Below are 16,140 nucleotides of genomic sequence, written 5' to 3'. Positions count from 1 at the left end.
AGAGAACAAAGCCCTGCAGCACGACTTTGCACCTTGTAAACATTCACCAAATTTACTGTAATTGTCCCATGTTGGTATAAATTCTGACTAAGGCACCGTATCACACCGTCAACATCTGAACAGAAAGAACAGAGAAGAAGAGAATAATAGATGTGAAACGCTACGCCTCCATTGGGATTTGCTAAAGAAAACAGCCAGTGTAAACAAATCACAAGCCTGTTTTCATATGAAACTCCAAAACAAGATACACTACGTAAAGAACAGCATTACCTTGGCTTGATTTCTCATTGCTTACTCATGTCATTTGTAACTACTCTTCCTTTCTCCACCAGGGTGAAAAAGTCATTATCTCAAACACAAAAAAATGTTGAGAAACCTCATTAGATAGCAACATTTGTTGAGGGAGGACCGTAATAAACAATAACGGATGACGATTGTTATTGCCCCTGACACTGATGAGCTCCTCTGCAAGTTTGTTTATTAATTAAAAAACCCACTTTTTTCCATGGGTGGGGGGGCACTTACCCATTTCCTCTATATGCCCACCCCCTACCCACACTCCCCATGCACAAGCCATTGAGCTGTGGAGGGGCACTCGTTCATCAAACTTCATGGAGCAAGGGAGAGACAGGTCCTGATAATGTGCGCCGCTAAAGCTGATTTTCCATGATGAATCTCGGAGCATATAAATTGGCTAATATCTGAAAACATTTACAGATACTAGAGGAATTGACTACTTGTGGGACATGATGGATGAGCCTCTCCGACGCTGGCCGACAGCTCTGCAAATCTCTGCGGCTGCCTAAAGCCCTCATTTGATTTTCCAATTTACTCCTTTTAAATTTATCCTCCCGTATTGAAAAAAAACAGAAGACGGGAAAGAGAGAGAGAGAGAGCGAGAGAGAGTGGGACACAAGAGGAAGGGAAAAAAAAAAAAGTGATTTTTTTTTTTTTGTTTTTTTTTTTTAAGCTATCTGTGGTGGTGTGTAGGTGCTAGTTGATGATATGAGGTGGTATCTCCTGTGCAGGAGGAGCCCAGTCCCTGAAGAGGTTACTGGGGCAGAACTGATCTGCTTCCACCTGATTCTCCCTCATAGCGGTGAGATGAGACTACAGTCTTGTGTGTGTGTGTGTGTGTGTGTGTGTGTGTGTGTGTGTGTGTGTGTTCACGTCTGTGTGTGTAGCAGTAGTAATAGTAGATCTGGGAAAGCTCTGCCATAGACAGAGGCTTCCTAGGTCAGGCCATTAGACTGTGGCAGAGGCTGACTGGAGCTTCTCTTCTGAAAAGGAGTAATTAGTATACTTGTCAACTGAAGTGCCACACTGCTGCTTACCTCCCTTGCACCCACCCCTCGCATGCATACACACACACGCGCGCACGCACGCACAGAAACACTCATCTTGCCTGCACCTCCTTACTCCCTCCCTTCTTGCTAATGAAGTGCCCTTGCTCTCATTATTTGAAAAGAGGCTGCATATACACACCAGCTCTGCCTTAGTAGAGAGGTGAGGGAGAGAAGAGAGGAGCACTTGAAGACAAGAGAGGAAGAACCATAACGATGATACTAGTGGATACTAACTTAAGATTTCACTGGATAGAACATAATACAATATTCAGCTATCAGCACGTCTGATCTGCAAAACACTGAAGCTATTATGAATTCTGTCAAGGAACCAAAGAATCATAGTAGACGCTAACATTCTCACAGTGTTAACATCAAACACAGGACATTTATAACCTTGCATACAAGGCTTCTGTAAAGGAATGTGACAATAAATCTTAAAGGCGGTCGAATCACATAGTTACAAAACATGGAGCAGCAATCTAATCTGGAGCTGGGCCTTGGGAAAATGGAAAAGGTCAAATAGCTAGCAAAATTGCCTCCTCAAAAAAGTATGTCTAAATCTAGAGGCACATCAACTCCTGTCAAAGGCGGAATAGAGAGAAAAGATGAAGAGATAGCAGGAGGAGGGGAAAGAAAGAGCAGGAGCTCCCCCAATGTGCCTGCAAGTGACTTCTTAGAGGTAATGTCTACTGACATAGAGTTGGAATGACAATACGGTTATATATAATGTAATAATTGTTTTCATGGTATTTACTGACATCTCTGTGTTGTTCGACTTTTATTAATCATGGAATTTGTTCTGATAATCACTTCAAGTAGGTCTATTCCCCCCCCTGTTTTTGGATAAATAAAATGATGAAAAAAAAAAAAATTGTAATTAAAATAAAAGTTTTTGCACCTCGAGCGTGTGTGTGCTCTAGTTTTAAAGTCCTATGTAGTACAGCTTCTAATGACCTGCAAATAGTTGATATAAACTGTGTAAAAGTGCTCATGTGACCTTTCCTCCCCTACTGCCTAGTCTGTTTTCATGAGACAAGGAACATTATGGATGTTGATATCATATTCAATACGTGATAAAACTGCTTTGAATGTATTGATTTATTTACAAGCGCCACCAGATAGTCTTTCATTCTGCTTGACTGATGCTCTCTCCAATACTTTTGCTGCAAGGAGAGGGGGAGGCAGCTTGTTGTCATCATGTTGAGGTGTAGTGGTGGTGTTGGTGGTGTATGTAGCTGGAGGAAGGAGGGGAGAGGAGGGGAGGGCAGGACAACAACAAGCGAGCAAAACAAAACAAGGAAGGGAGAGAAAACAATTTAAAACTCTGTATTGATCCAGCAGTAGTGATTGTACATATATTCCACAGTCCCAAAGGCCCCATTCCTATGTCTCTTAAATGCAAAGGGAAAGAGAAGGGGAATAAAAAAAAACGGTGCTAGGCAAAGGCAAGCCACTCACCCGGTTGGGGGTAATGTCCCTTATATAGAAGTCTATTGATCTTTGCAGGGCGCCTGCCCGCCCTCCCTCTGGAGTCTGACAAAAACACACAAAACACACACATGCACACAAGAGCGCAGTCTGGGGCTGGAGGGGGGCATGACGGATATCCCTGCCAATAGCACTGAACCAACCTGTTAGCTAATTGCCAGCAAAGACAATTATCCTTGCATTGTTTTATAATGGAAACACATTACTGGAGTCTAATATACACAGAGGGAGATTGGAAGATTTGACCGTGCGGCCCATGGGGGCAGCGATTCATTTGCAAAGGCCAAGCAGGTCATGGGGAGATAGCAGAGAAGCTCTGTCAAAACAGAAGTCACCCTCACTGCCACTACAGCTGGCAACAGTGGAAAGGTACAATATGATGACATTATCATTTGAAAATACTTCATATTCAAATAGCAGGTAACAGTCAAACAAATAAAATAGTGGATATAAAATAGTGGATATCATAGCTTTTTTTTGTCACAGCACTTATGTTTAGTTAAGAGGATTTGGATATAAGATTATCCTGTAAAAGTCTCTGTGAAATCACTTTCTACAAGAACCATGACCATGACATTACTAGCCCGCAAACACTGAGACGCCGCATGGTTACAACACTGTTTTGAAATTAAACAACGATCATCCAGGAAGTTTCATCTGCTACAAATCTATTCTGAGCAATAATAAAGCATGTTTTCACTGTATGGAGATGGAGGGATGTAGTGTGCTATTATCTGAGACGGAGTGCTTCTCCTGGATGAATGCCCTGTTCTACAAGCTGCTCAGACTAGTATTTTGACAGGCAGTGGATAACGGTGGGTCCAAAGCAATCACATCTTTGACTTTGACAAATGGCTGTGCTGTGGTGAAGTTGAAAATAACACACATCCACTTTAATCTCTTTCTTGATTAAATTGGAAGCACGTCTTTTTGACATCATGCGATTCACTCTCAAAGCACTGACTACTGCACAGACACACACACACACACACACACAGTCTTCGACATGGACCTATTAAAATAATATTGAATCATGTGTGCATGTAATATTGTGAGTTCCAGAGTGAAAGTAAGAGGTGAAGGGAAAGGGGTTTTTTTGTTTTGTTTTTATATAAATTAACAAATGTCACACGCAAAAACTGCAAATTATCCCAGGAATTGTGCCAAAACATTTAGCAGAAGATGATGTAAGTAATTTCAAGCCATAAGAAAGACAAAAAAAGACACTAACCAGAACGTACATGGACAATTATTCACACCATTTCTGGACAATCTCTGACATGTTCAACAAAAATATTTGCATCTGGAATTTAGTTCTCCTGCAGCGTGCCCGTCAGCACTACCTAGGAATGGTTTGCTTTTTCTGCCACACTTTTCTTCAACACAATTTCCTCAGTGGACCCCAGTAGGGTTGGAGTAAGAGACCGGGATGAGGGAAGAGGAGAGGGTATGGTAGATGGAGGCATTGGGGGATGAAGGAGGGTGAGGGAAGAAATCAGGGGTGTTATAAATAACACTGATGAGGTGAGCTAGCATTGATCCACACTGCAGTTGAGAGGTGGGTGGTCCTCCCAGTGCTTAATTGCCAGTCATGTGCCCTGGGATGCCGCTGCTACTAAATGTGGTCTGTCTCTCATTAGGCTTGGACAGGTTGGAAATACAGCAGCTAGCCGTGGCAATACAACTGGAATTGGGACTCAAACAGAAAAGGATTCAAAAGACAAAGTGCTACAATTAAGACTGATGGAGGGAATGATAGAAAGGACAGAGTGGGAAATGGAAAAGTGTTACTCACACATTCCACCCTCCAGGTCCTGAAGGAACCTGTCCAGGATGATACGAGCCATCAGTGCAGGAGACAGATCCACCTTAGCATAGATTGGACACAAAAAAAGAGAATTAGCCTTAATAAAAAACAGGCTAAGGCGTCAATGGGGAGTTAATGCTACTTCAATACATAGGGATAGTGGAATTGTTATTCCTCTCTGGAGAATTACTTCATTTACAAACCTTCAGACTAAATCCAACGTATTCAGTTGGAAGTGCGAACATATTTCAAAGCTGAAACGCTGAAATTACACAGCTAGTCTACCTTTGGCTGATGTCACATTGAAAATAATGATTGTAATGGCTCTAAATGATATTATTGCCTTTCCAAACCTTGACCCAACTTTCGACAATCTGCGCAAATTGGTCTTTGAAAGCCTTGCTTTGCAATAACCTTTCCCAAAGGAACAAGAGATCGACTATTACGCAGCCAGGCTACCCAGCTGAATTGCCTTTGCTTCTGTCAAACGGAAGATAGTGGTCTCTCATCTCATATGAAAAAGCTGCACATACTATGCCCAGCCTAGAGACAAAAGAGAGCTTTAATCATAGGATGATCACCAAGGCAAAAACTGCAGGAACCAACAGGACACACCAGAGGGACTATGGGAATGCAGTCCTTAATAGGAAGGATAGAACCTATGGCTGCAGCACTCTTTGAACACAAAGACACCTTGAGAGATGTGAGATGTTTTTGGTTTGAGTGCAGGCAGAAGCCCTGACAGGTAAGGGAGCACTAATGACTGGTACTGAAGGTGTCTACCAGATCACATTTCAGCACAATGCATTTCCACAAAATATAAATAAATAGAAAGTGTTACAATGGTATGCACTGGAAACCAGCAGCTATTTTCAAGGCCAGCACAATGTGACAATTATTCAGTTCAATTAACAGGCATCGAACATAAAATATCCAAAATGTAGAGGTGCATGTATATGCTCTAAAGGTAAACCAGGCATATGGAATGAAATTATTTTTGAAAATATTGTATTAGACCTTTGTTTAAACAAAATAGATGCTGCAAATAAGAAGACACACCAAGTCATTCATTACTAAATTTCACAGTCTCTTCAGTATAGAGGGAATTAAAACATTGCTTGAAGACTTTGCCATTCCTAGCCAGCTCATTATGAAACACAACGTACTTGCAGCCAAAGATCATTTTTTCTCTTGTTAGCATAATTGGGGACCAAAAGTGAATTTGCCCTCAGCCTGTAGTGAGAATGGTGCGTTTCATCTTTTCTCTGAAGCTTCCTGGTAACGCTGGGAGCAGAGAGGCTTCTGTCTAAACAATGTCTTTTTACCCGCAGTTGTATTTGTTAACATCTCCATAATACTGCATTAAGGAGGAAGCTTGTAAAAAAGGCCAAACATGTCTCTAATAATTAAGGGGTGAGCACAGAGTTTATATCTTCATTAAGACCTCTGATAGCATTTCAGACTTAGCATTTGTAGCCTGCAGCTACAGTAGCTTTCCTCTCCCTAACCCTCCTCATTTTCTCTCCCTTTCTTCACCCTTCTCAATCCTTTCCACCCTGTGCTTATTGGCCTTCTCTCCATTCACACCTTTGGATAACGAGAGAACATCAGATTTCTGGTAACCTGCATCAGGGTTGACACATGAAAAATGGCAACATTACTAACACTGGCTGAGCCTGAATAAGGACCACCTGATTAGTTCAGGTACTTGCATCTCCCTAATTTTCATATTAATCATGAGTCCATCTCGATTCTCAAGTCAGATCGCAGCACTTCATGAGCTTAAGATGTGACTGAGAGTCACAGGACCTTGAAATCCTGCTGAAAATAATCATTGTTCATTAAATTCTGGATCTGATTTTATTATCCCCCAAAGCTAACGAGTGTCACATACAGTACAGCATAACTGTGCCTGTTCTTAAGCCTGTATGTTTCACTGACCTTTAAATAAAAGTCTATATAAAGCATATAACTGCAACTGCTGAGTTTAGAACCAATATTCACAGAACACTTCTGGGGGTAAAAAAAGATTCGATGAGTAGTTTTCATCATTGTTAATCATTTCCCTCTGTTGGAGATATATTGTCTCATAAAGGGATGAAACTACATCAATTAGCGGTGTGGGAGACCATGAGTGCTTGGTTTAAATGTTAAGTAGCATATTAAAATGACAGTTAAATGGTTCATAGACAGTTATCTCTGAGCTGAATTTAATCCTTTAGAGAAAAAAAAAAATCACGTGTCAATTAAATGGAGAATGAATAATGGCAGTTAGCTTTGAGGTGCCACTGATGCATGTGAACTACTCTGATTTTAGATTAAGAAACCTTCAAATCTCATTGACTGCTGTAAGCACCAATAAAAAATAAAATGTGCAATTAAATATTTTAAAAGCTTATACAGCCCATTCTAACAATATATAATACATTTTAGAAGGCGCGGACCTATCAAGTTGCCTCTCCGTTAGCTCTGCTAAATTTACGAAAATTTATGTTGTTTACATTTATTTTTACAATATTATATTCACTTTTTGTGAATATTGGACAATGATAACATATAACTCCAAGTTACTCATCAGGATAAGGAAATGGTCAACTCACCAACTCAAACTCTCCCCCTGCCGACTCTGCCACCTGGCCGGTCCAGGTTTTCAAATGTAAACATCTGAGTAAACATCTTGGAAAAGTTAAAGGGGATGAACACCAGCTACGATCCCGACCACATAGACATCTAAGACCATATCCATCTCAACATTGGGGTAAACATGGAGGGATTAAACACCAGCTGCGATCCCAGCCACATGGATCTTCTCTGCCAAAGCATCCTGCTGGTCAATGTACAGGCGTTGGATAATAAACTGGACAACCTCCATGCCAGCATCAGTTTCCAACAGGATATCAGGGACTGTAATGTCTTTTGTTTAACCGAAACTTGGCTAAATCCTGGAATACCGGACAGCACCATTTAACCAGGTGACTCTTTTTCTGTATACCGTTCTGACAGAAGAGATCGGCAAGGAAAAAGGTGGATGCATGTGCTTTATGGTGAATAAGGACTGGTGTGACGGTGGGAATTAAAATGCTATCCCGTTCCTGCTCACCTGATCAGGAGTTATTGTCTATCAAATGCAGACTGCACTTTCTACCAAGGGTATTTACATCGGTCATTATCACAGCGGTCTAAATCCCACCACAGGTGAGTACTAAGGCTGCCCTGTTGAATCTTGGCAAAGACTTGAACTACTCACAGGCCAGTAATCCTGATGCTGTGCTCATTGTTGCTGGAGACTTCAATCAGGCTGACCTTAAGAAGGTTATACCTAACTTCGGGTCCCCAAACTAACCAACTACAAACTACTCAGCACACCGGACCCACTACCGTCTGTACAGAAGAAGCCATAGCACACATCCTCCACACCTCCCTATCTCACCTGGACAAGAAAGGGAGCTATGTGAGATTACTGTTCATTGACTATAGCTCAGTGTTTAACACCATAGTTCCTTCCAGGCTAATGTGTACCTGGGATTAAACACCTCACTGTGCATGTGGATCCTTGCCTTCCTGACAGGCAGACCCCAAGTGGTGAGGGTAAACGGACACACCTCTTCTACCATCATCCTTAACACCGGAGCACCCCAGGGCTGCGTTTTGAGCCCTCAGCTGTACTCCCTGTACACACAACTGTATAGCCACTTTGGACTCCAACACCATCATCAAGTTTGCTGATGACACGGATGTGGTGGGCCTGATAACAGATGACATTGAAAAAGCCTACCTGAAGAAAGTAAAGGACCTGACCCACTGGTGTTGGGACAACAACCTACTCCCGAATGTCAGCAAGACTAAGGAGCTGATAGTGGACTTTGGGAAGAAGCAGGGAAGGAAGTATGCCCTCCTTAATATCAACAGGTCTAGAGACTGTTTCACCTAGGATGCTTGTGGAAATTCCAGGTATCCCTCAAATACTGAGGAATTTCTACTCCTGCACCATTGAGTGCATCATGGCAGGGAATGCCAATGCCTGGTACGGAAACAGCACTGAACAGGACTTGCCTAAAGTATATTGTCACCAGGCACACCATTTACACCAAAATAAGGCTAGGAGAATCATTAAGGATCCCAACCACTCGGATAACAGCCATTTCTCCCTGCTGCGGTCAGGAGGAAGGTACCGGATACACCACGCCAGCACTGAGGGACTCAGGAAGAGCTTTTACCCTCAGGCCACTAGGATCCTAAATGAGGTCACTGCCTAAGACTACACTCCCCCACCCCTTCTACCTCCAATCATACACATATATTTATTACTATTCCTATTCTATTCAAACTCTTTTTAATGCACAAATTGAAGGAACTGATGGGATTACATTTCACTGTGATTGTACCTTATATTACGACATGTGACAAATAAACTTGATTGATTGATCGATATACAAAATAACTAACAATGTATACAATTGACAAAAGAATAAATGCAAGAATTTCAGTGTCTGGCTTCAATCCGTCTGGTATCAATTAACCATAATATCAATTTACATTTATAATATTTCAGCCACATTAGCTGTTTTTGCTGCATTTTATTCACTGAGTAGGAATTGCTGATTGATTATTTGGTGCTACTCTAATGGAAATGATAATTTACTGACTAGGTACAAAATGTCAGGAACACTAGTGGCCATTGGGAAGATTAATAGTTACTAATGTGAAATCCAGAAACTTGGTGATGTGCATATTTTAAGTGTTTAAATCATCAGTATATTTGATGACAAGCACACAAACACACACCATCCTATATTTGGATTTTGTACTATTGAATAGCTTGGATTTAAGTTAACATATAATTATAGGTATCCATACAACTGCTACTACATCAACCAAAGTACAAATACTACACTGACCTCCTAAAGTAAACAAGTGATGAAGAGAGGAATTAACAAATGACCCTGCCCTCACCTGTCCGCAGTTTGAGGCAACAGTGCCTAAACTGCAATTTGGAAAATTACATAATAAAACACAAAAAGTATTTTCACATCTGCTTAATGGAGGTGAGAGCTAATTACATCAAATAATTGATAATAGAGCAGACCATTTTACCAATTTTACTAATGACTAACAGACGACAGAAAATCAAAAACTGCTGCCAACTTCTATCTATCCAATCTATAGAAAATAGCAGGCATCGATTGATGAGATTTTTTAATGGTAAAAAAAAAAGACAGAAAAAAATAAAGGTTATGCCATTACCTCATTGGCCAACTCCAACAAGACGGGAGCAGTCGGATGTGCCTTGGCTTCACTCAGATACCTTCATTACAACAAAGAACAACAAAAGCAGTGAAAAAACATGGCCCACAAAGGCAGACAGAAGGGTAGAGGGGACTAGACCAGGCTAGCCAAGACATGCTAATGTCCCTGATGACTTTGCCCTGGGTGGCATATGGCAGGCTCTATGCGGTTAAAACAGCACTGCTTGGAGGGCTTCAAATTTCCTTGAAGCCAGACAAGCATATGATAGTTAGTTAACTCCTGCCGCCTAAAAAGCCTTTTTTCCCTCGCCAGCTAAAACTGCAGCCCCCTTCAGATCTTACCCAGATCATCTCTGAGGTTTGTTGTTTAAGTGGATTAGAAGTGCATTATCCAGCCTTGTTTTCCTCAGAACAATGGCTTAATAAGCTAGATAAAGGGTAATTGCAATATGCAAAGAAGATTTTCCCCTTATAGCCTGTGTTTTTTTTATCCATATTCATTGAATTATAGATAATCAGCCCATCATAAGCCAGTGTAAGGCAAATGTCCAATGGCTGGTTATTTCTTTATTTTTTTCTGCTTTCAGTTTGACACGGAGAACAGAGCTTTAACTTAGCAGGTGCAAGTGGAGGTCTGGAATGAATCCTGAGGGTGGTGATTTGTTTGGGGGAGATTATATCTGTCACGGTGGCCCACCTACTCTCATGTGACTTTGGCAAGTCTCTTCCTCAGTCAGAGAAATGGGAAGACAAAGAGAGCATACAAAAGTGGGAGACAGATAAAGAAAATAAAAAAAAAAAAAACAGTGATAGAGATGAGAGGAAGATAAACAGAGTGTGTGAGACAGGGTAGAGAAGAGCAATAAAGAAATACAGAGTAATACAGTACCTCTGGTAGTGGCTTTCAATGACATCTGGCGCATGGTGTCTTGAGATTGTTCTCTTGGTTCGTTTCTGTCGCAAAGAGAACACTGATGTAAGATAAACAACAACAACAACAACAACACTACTACTACTACCACTACTACTACTACTAATAATAACAATAACAACAAAATTATTATTATTATTGTTGTTGTTGTTGTTGTTGTTGTTGTTGTTGTTATTAGCATTATTATTGTTATTATCATTATTATTATTATTAGTAGTAGTACTAGTAGTAGTAGTAGTAGTAGTATAATAAATAATTTTTCATAAAATTCCATTTGTTAAGAAGTAAGGGATTTAAGTTTTAAGTTTACAGTCCACCTGAATAAAATGCAGACCCTTTCAGCCTTGGCTCATATTGTGTATGAATAAGCACCAGAGATCTTGGGTCAAAGTGATTTAATTTCAATAAGTTTGCTAAGGGTCAAAGTGTGCCCAGGCAAGCTTGTTTTACCCCCCATCCTCCTCACTCAAACCTTGTATTAATTTCCCCTTTTTCGATCAAACAATGACCCTATTCCACATTCCACACCCTGACATTTCCATGCAATTCAATTGCCGTCCTTGCCGAGAAGGAGGAGGACAGGGGATAAAAAAGGAAGAGCATTGGTTAAAAAACAACTTATTTAAAAACTACTACACACAAAAAAAATGTAATTCCACAGAGACAGGCAGTGTGACTGACACCTGTCAGGGGGATGATAAATGACTCCATTTTCTGCCTGTGCTGCCTTCTGCCACTGGCGGCAGCGGCCATTTATCATCATCCGCTGTCAGCCGTGGAAAGCAGCAGTGACAGTGCGAGTCAGCAAACATTTAGCACACGCAGCCGCACTACACGGGGAAATTATTATTGTCAGAATAATAATGGTTTAGCATAATTTATTACAGGTCCACCAAATAAGCAGGGGCTAGATGTTATTAGACAGATGGATGGGAAGGCTTGGCAGACATCCACTGAGGCTCAGGCAGGCAAGGGCCCTCAACGTGAACGTGAGGAGGAGGAGGAGAGGGTGGGGGGGCTTGAAATAAACGGGGGTATGGTGGGGGGGCATCCTCCAAACCAATCAGAGAGCTGGCAGTTCAATTACAAAGAAATAAAGGGACATTCATCATTCAATTAGGCACCTGTCAGGGCTCACAAAGGAAGAAAACTTCTAACCTGGTACTCCAGGGAGAAGATGCTCAGAAGAGTGGACTGCGAGTGACTGGAACAAATAAAAGAAGGACAAAGTTAATTACCAGAGTGCATTGCACAGAGACAAAGGGAGAGGGGGAGCTTCAAAGCTGGGGCCAGCTGCCCTGTAATCTAAAAGAACATGAAAACAAGTGTGGCAAAGTTGTTCCAGATGAACACCTCTGACAAAGGATTCCTGCCACGATGGCGTAGGGGTGGGAGAAAGGGGGAGGATGTGTGTGGTATGAGAGATGAGAAAAATATAGCCTGTTTTTTTTCTTTCACTCATTCATACATACCATATTCTTCTACCATATTTAAATTTAGGCTACTGTAGTTAAAGCATTTTTTTAAAAATTGAAGTGCAGTTTATACTGTTGTAAAATGACACAAAGCAAAACAGTAAGTAAGCAAACAGTACAAAATCAGAGGGAATTAAATTCAATTCATGCAAATAATTGGTAGAGTTCAAGTCCAATTACGCCTCTTGATTTGGTAGATGTCTCTTTGCAAAAGCAGTGACCGCTGTGAGTGTCTGTATTTGTTTGTGTGAATGGTGTAGCAATTCACAGATAGAGGAAAGTTTTCCTGCTTCACTGTCAGCGCTGGCATATGGGCCGTTCTGGAGCCCTCCCACTGCAACTGATGGGCTTTGAAAATGGAAACTTTCACTGCAGGAAGCTGGGACTCCCAGGAGTCGGTCAATTCCATGGGTTGCCATAAGCTACATTCATCTCCAGCTCCAGTCAATGTCAAACACCTGGCAGAGAGGCAAACCTGGAAAACAGGCAGCTCCGACAGCCCCTTCGATATATCCCTCCCCAACCCCCACTGCATCCTTTGAGTTGAAGATATTTAAAGCAGTGACAGATATTATTCTAATTGGATGGTACATACCTCCACCCCTCATATCAACAGAAAACATATGAATGCAGCGGAAGCATGCACACGCACATACAAACCGGTCTGTGATCGTCTCCAGTGGTTTTGTGTCTCCATATACTGCTCTCAGTATACTTGATTGTTAAATTTAATGGACTTTTCATTACAAGTTGCCTGAGAATGGTATGTAAATACTGACGAGAAGCTGAAGCTTCCAATCCACATTGAAATATTGAGTCCACATAGGCCTTCAACATCAATCACTATAAACCATGAAATAACCATGTGACTTATAAACAAAGCCAGAGGAATCTCAAACATTTGATTTCCGTCTGTAGTCTCAGTATGTGACCATATCTTAATAAAAGCATTTCACACACTGGAATGGTTTAGCAGTTTATAATGACTCACCCCACCAAAGGCATCATCTTGGAATCTCCAAATGCCAGTTTTAAACAGTTTTACTGCTCTGGCTGAAGAACAGCGAATTCTCAACAATTAGAAACTCTCTGGGGCTCAACCCATCACACAGATGATTCTCGTCAACCACCAAGTACAGTTGCAAAAGAGAATGACCGAATGTTTGAAGTAGGGGAAACTCTCAGAAAAAAACATTGCCACCTCAGCATTAATTTACAATGATGCTTGGGGACGAAGGGGCCACTGCAATTAAGTGGACCATTAAATGGTCAACTGTCAACATGAGGACACTTAAGGGAGGAAAAAAATTTCTTCCACACTTCAACCTTGCACCTGAGCATTTCAACAACATTACAGCCTTATTGCATGGGACCATCGCGATCCCCCTGTTGGAACAGACATCTGTTAGGTTTTAAATGGATTACTCTCTATAATGAGCATGATTACTGCCTAATTGCTAAATCTATACCCTGTTAACTTTAAAGGGACATAAACTGCTCTTAATATCTGGGAAAACATATCCGTTTCAAAAACACTAAGAACTTTGGGGACTTTTGTTTTTCTTTCTTACGTCAATCCATTTTTGCTGACATCAAAACTAGACAAAAGCACCACAACTGCTGAAAGTAAGTACATAAATATGATGTGTTTTTGAATGTGTTTTTGTTAGGTTTGAAGAGGAGAAAAAAAAATGAGAGCAATGTGAAGAGATGAGTGCATATATCTGGAACCAAACCAAGAGTTTGGGTTGGTTTTATAGTCTGTCAAGTTTTACACTGCACTCGTATTGTATAATGCCCCTTTTTCCATTTAAAAGACATTAGTAGTAAGTTATTGCAGGCTTTACATTAATGTATATCCAACCTGTGCTCTCCTGGGCACAGTATGCTCACATCATGCTAAAATATGGAGCCAAGTGCAGTCTTACAATAGGGATCTGATATGCCTGCTGAACAGTAGCATTACATTTTCACAGTAATTCATCCACCTTCTTGCCTCATAATGCCAGTATTTGTAGAATTCTATCTTATCTCAGGGGTTTTGAAAATAAATAAACTGATACAAAAAAATTCTGTTACTATTGCAAAACAAGATTCATTTATTCCTGCTTTTTAGCCTACAAAATGGCTAGTAATTAGAGTTTTATCCATATTTGTGCACATTATGAGTGCAGCAGCTAGATTAGTTAGGTAACAAGATTTTAAACCTTTTCTTATATTTCTACAATTTCCTGCTGATGATGAGGTTACAACTGAAAAATAAGCCACAAAAAAGAAAAAAAAAGGTTTATGTCAATGTCATTAAAATGATTCTAAGATTAGAGAAACTTCTCAGAGTAAATCGAAAACAACCCCTTGGCTATAACAGAGGCGGGGAGGTTGGAGCCCTAAAAACTCGATCTGTGTATAGACAGACCATTGGTAAGACGCCTAAGTAAACAACTGAGGTCATCAATCCCTGTCTTACTTACGTAGCCTACTTAAATGTATTTTATGAATTATGGTGAGGTTTGCCGGTATGGTTTCAAATCAGTGTTCAGTCACTGAAATTTATTAAAGTAAACAATGAACACATTTGAAAATACATTTCAAAAAGAGTCTGTGACACTACAGCGCATCCTCACATTGACCTTTATAAGAAGAAAAAAAAATCCCTCCCTCTTGGATGTAATTTAGAACATGGGGAAACAGAAGGTTGGGTAACAGAAGAGTGGTTAGGGACTCATTCACTCTCAACCTAATTACCCTTCCTTACAACATAAGACAGAGCATTAATATGCACTGGCACCCAAAATAGTAAAGCGGCAGATTAAATTAAAAACAATTAGGGACTTTCACTTTGTCACAGAGCTGGTATGCCTGTCTGGTCAGTGCTTTAGGCTCTATTAAGTTACGCCATCCACCGCTTATGAATCTGACAAATTCAAACTTGAATTTGTCAGATTCATAAGCGGTGTTTGAGTGTTGAATTGCCTGATCTGCTTATGCATTCGGAAAACAGCAGTGAAAAGACTAGAAATTCCCATCAACCTAATTAATAGGAGATGGGGGGAAATCATGCTATCAATTATATTCAGAATCTTCCTATTTACAAATAATTAATTATAAACAATAGCTGTAATTTAGGTAATGAAAGCCACCTGGCTAATGGCATTGGTATCATATGCTGCGACAGTACTTAGCATTTGGTGTATCTGCATGCAGTGAGTGTTGCATGGTGCGACTCTTCAGGGCATGGAACTGGCTAATTGAGGTATAGCACATATTTTTACTAATGGCAATGCAGCTATTTTAAGAGGGGGGTGACATGGATGAAATGATTCACTCTTAGAGAGTGTATGGAGATAATGCTTAGTTTGAACACGTCATTCTATTGCTACCCACACCTCTTTTATTTTTATTATTAGCTAATGCTTTCCTAGCATTGCCAGAATGTATCTTAAGATGTCACTCATGCAAAAGTGCCGACAATAATATATTAAGCATTTACTTTCCTATATATCAATATTTTCTAAAGTGAAAAACAGCTGAATGTGGGTTAAACACTCTGGATATGCAAATGCTGCTAATTACACATGCTGATAGGCAAAATGCTAACATCTGTTTCTCAGCTAAGCCTACCATCATCTGCAGTGAAACAAATGCGTAGAAAAAATGTTCATGCGTTAATGTATAAATGTGATATATTTTGACAAGGGATAGAAGCAAACACAAATCTCAGTGTCATGCAGCTTCAAACAAATACTTGCACAATGAGCACACGTGTTTACAGTTTAAATTAGTTTTACGTGTTTGTTTGCTTTTCTGTAAAACAACTGAATAGCCTTCTTTCAATTTCAATTGTTTA

The 16,140-nt window shown here is 40.4% G+C and overlaps 1 protein-coding gene across 2 annotated transcripts in view; it reads right to left on the bottom strand.

Moving 5' to 3' along the window:
* Positions 1 to 16,140, bottom strand: part of cdin1 (CDAN1 interacting nuclease 1) — a 57,005-nt gene that overhangs the window by 34,603 nt on the left and 6,262 nt on the right. For both annotated transcript variants that reach the window (XM_042388854.1, XM_042388855.1), the window contains exons 3-6: positions 11,977 to 12,022; positions 10,777 to 10,841; positions 9,886 to 9,946; positions 4,630 to 4,702 (exon numbers count right to left, since the gene is read on the bottom strand). In XM_042388854.1, coding sequence (XP_042244788.1) covers positions 4,630 to 4,702; positions 9,886 to 9,946; positions 10,777 to 10,841; positions 11,977 to 12,022 — 245 coding nt within the window. The remainder of the gene's footprint in view (positions 1 to 4,629; positions 4,703 to 9,885; positions 9,947 to 10,776; positions 10,842 to 11,976; positions 12,023 to 16,140) is intronic.

This window comes from Thunnus maccoyii, chromosome 16 (assembly GCF_910596095.1).
Source record: "Thunnus maccoyii chromosome 16, fThuMac1.1, whole genome shotgun sequence".
Classification (NCBI taxonomy): Eukaryota; Metazoa; Chordata; class Actinopteri; order Scombriformes; family Scombridae; genus Thunnus; species Thunnus maccoyii.
The sequence above is the reverse complement of the archived record's forward strand: the minus strand, read 5'-3'. Positions and strand labels throughout refer to the sequence as shown.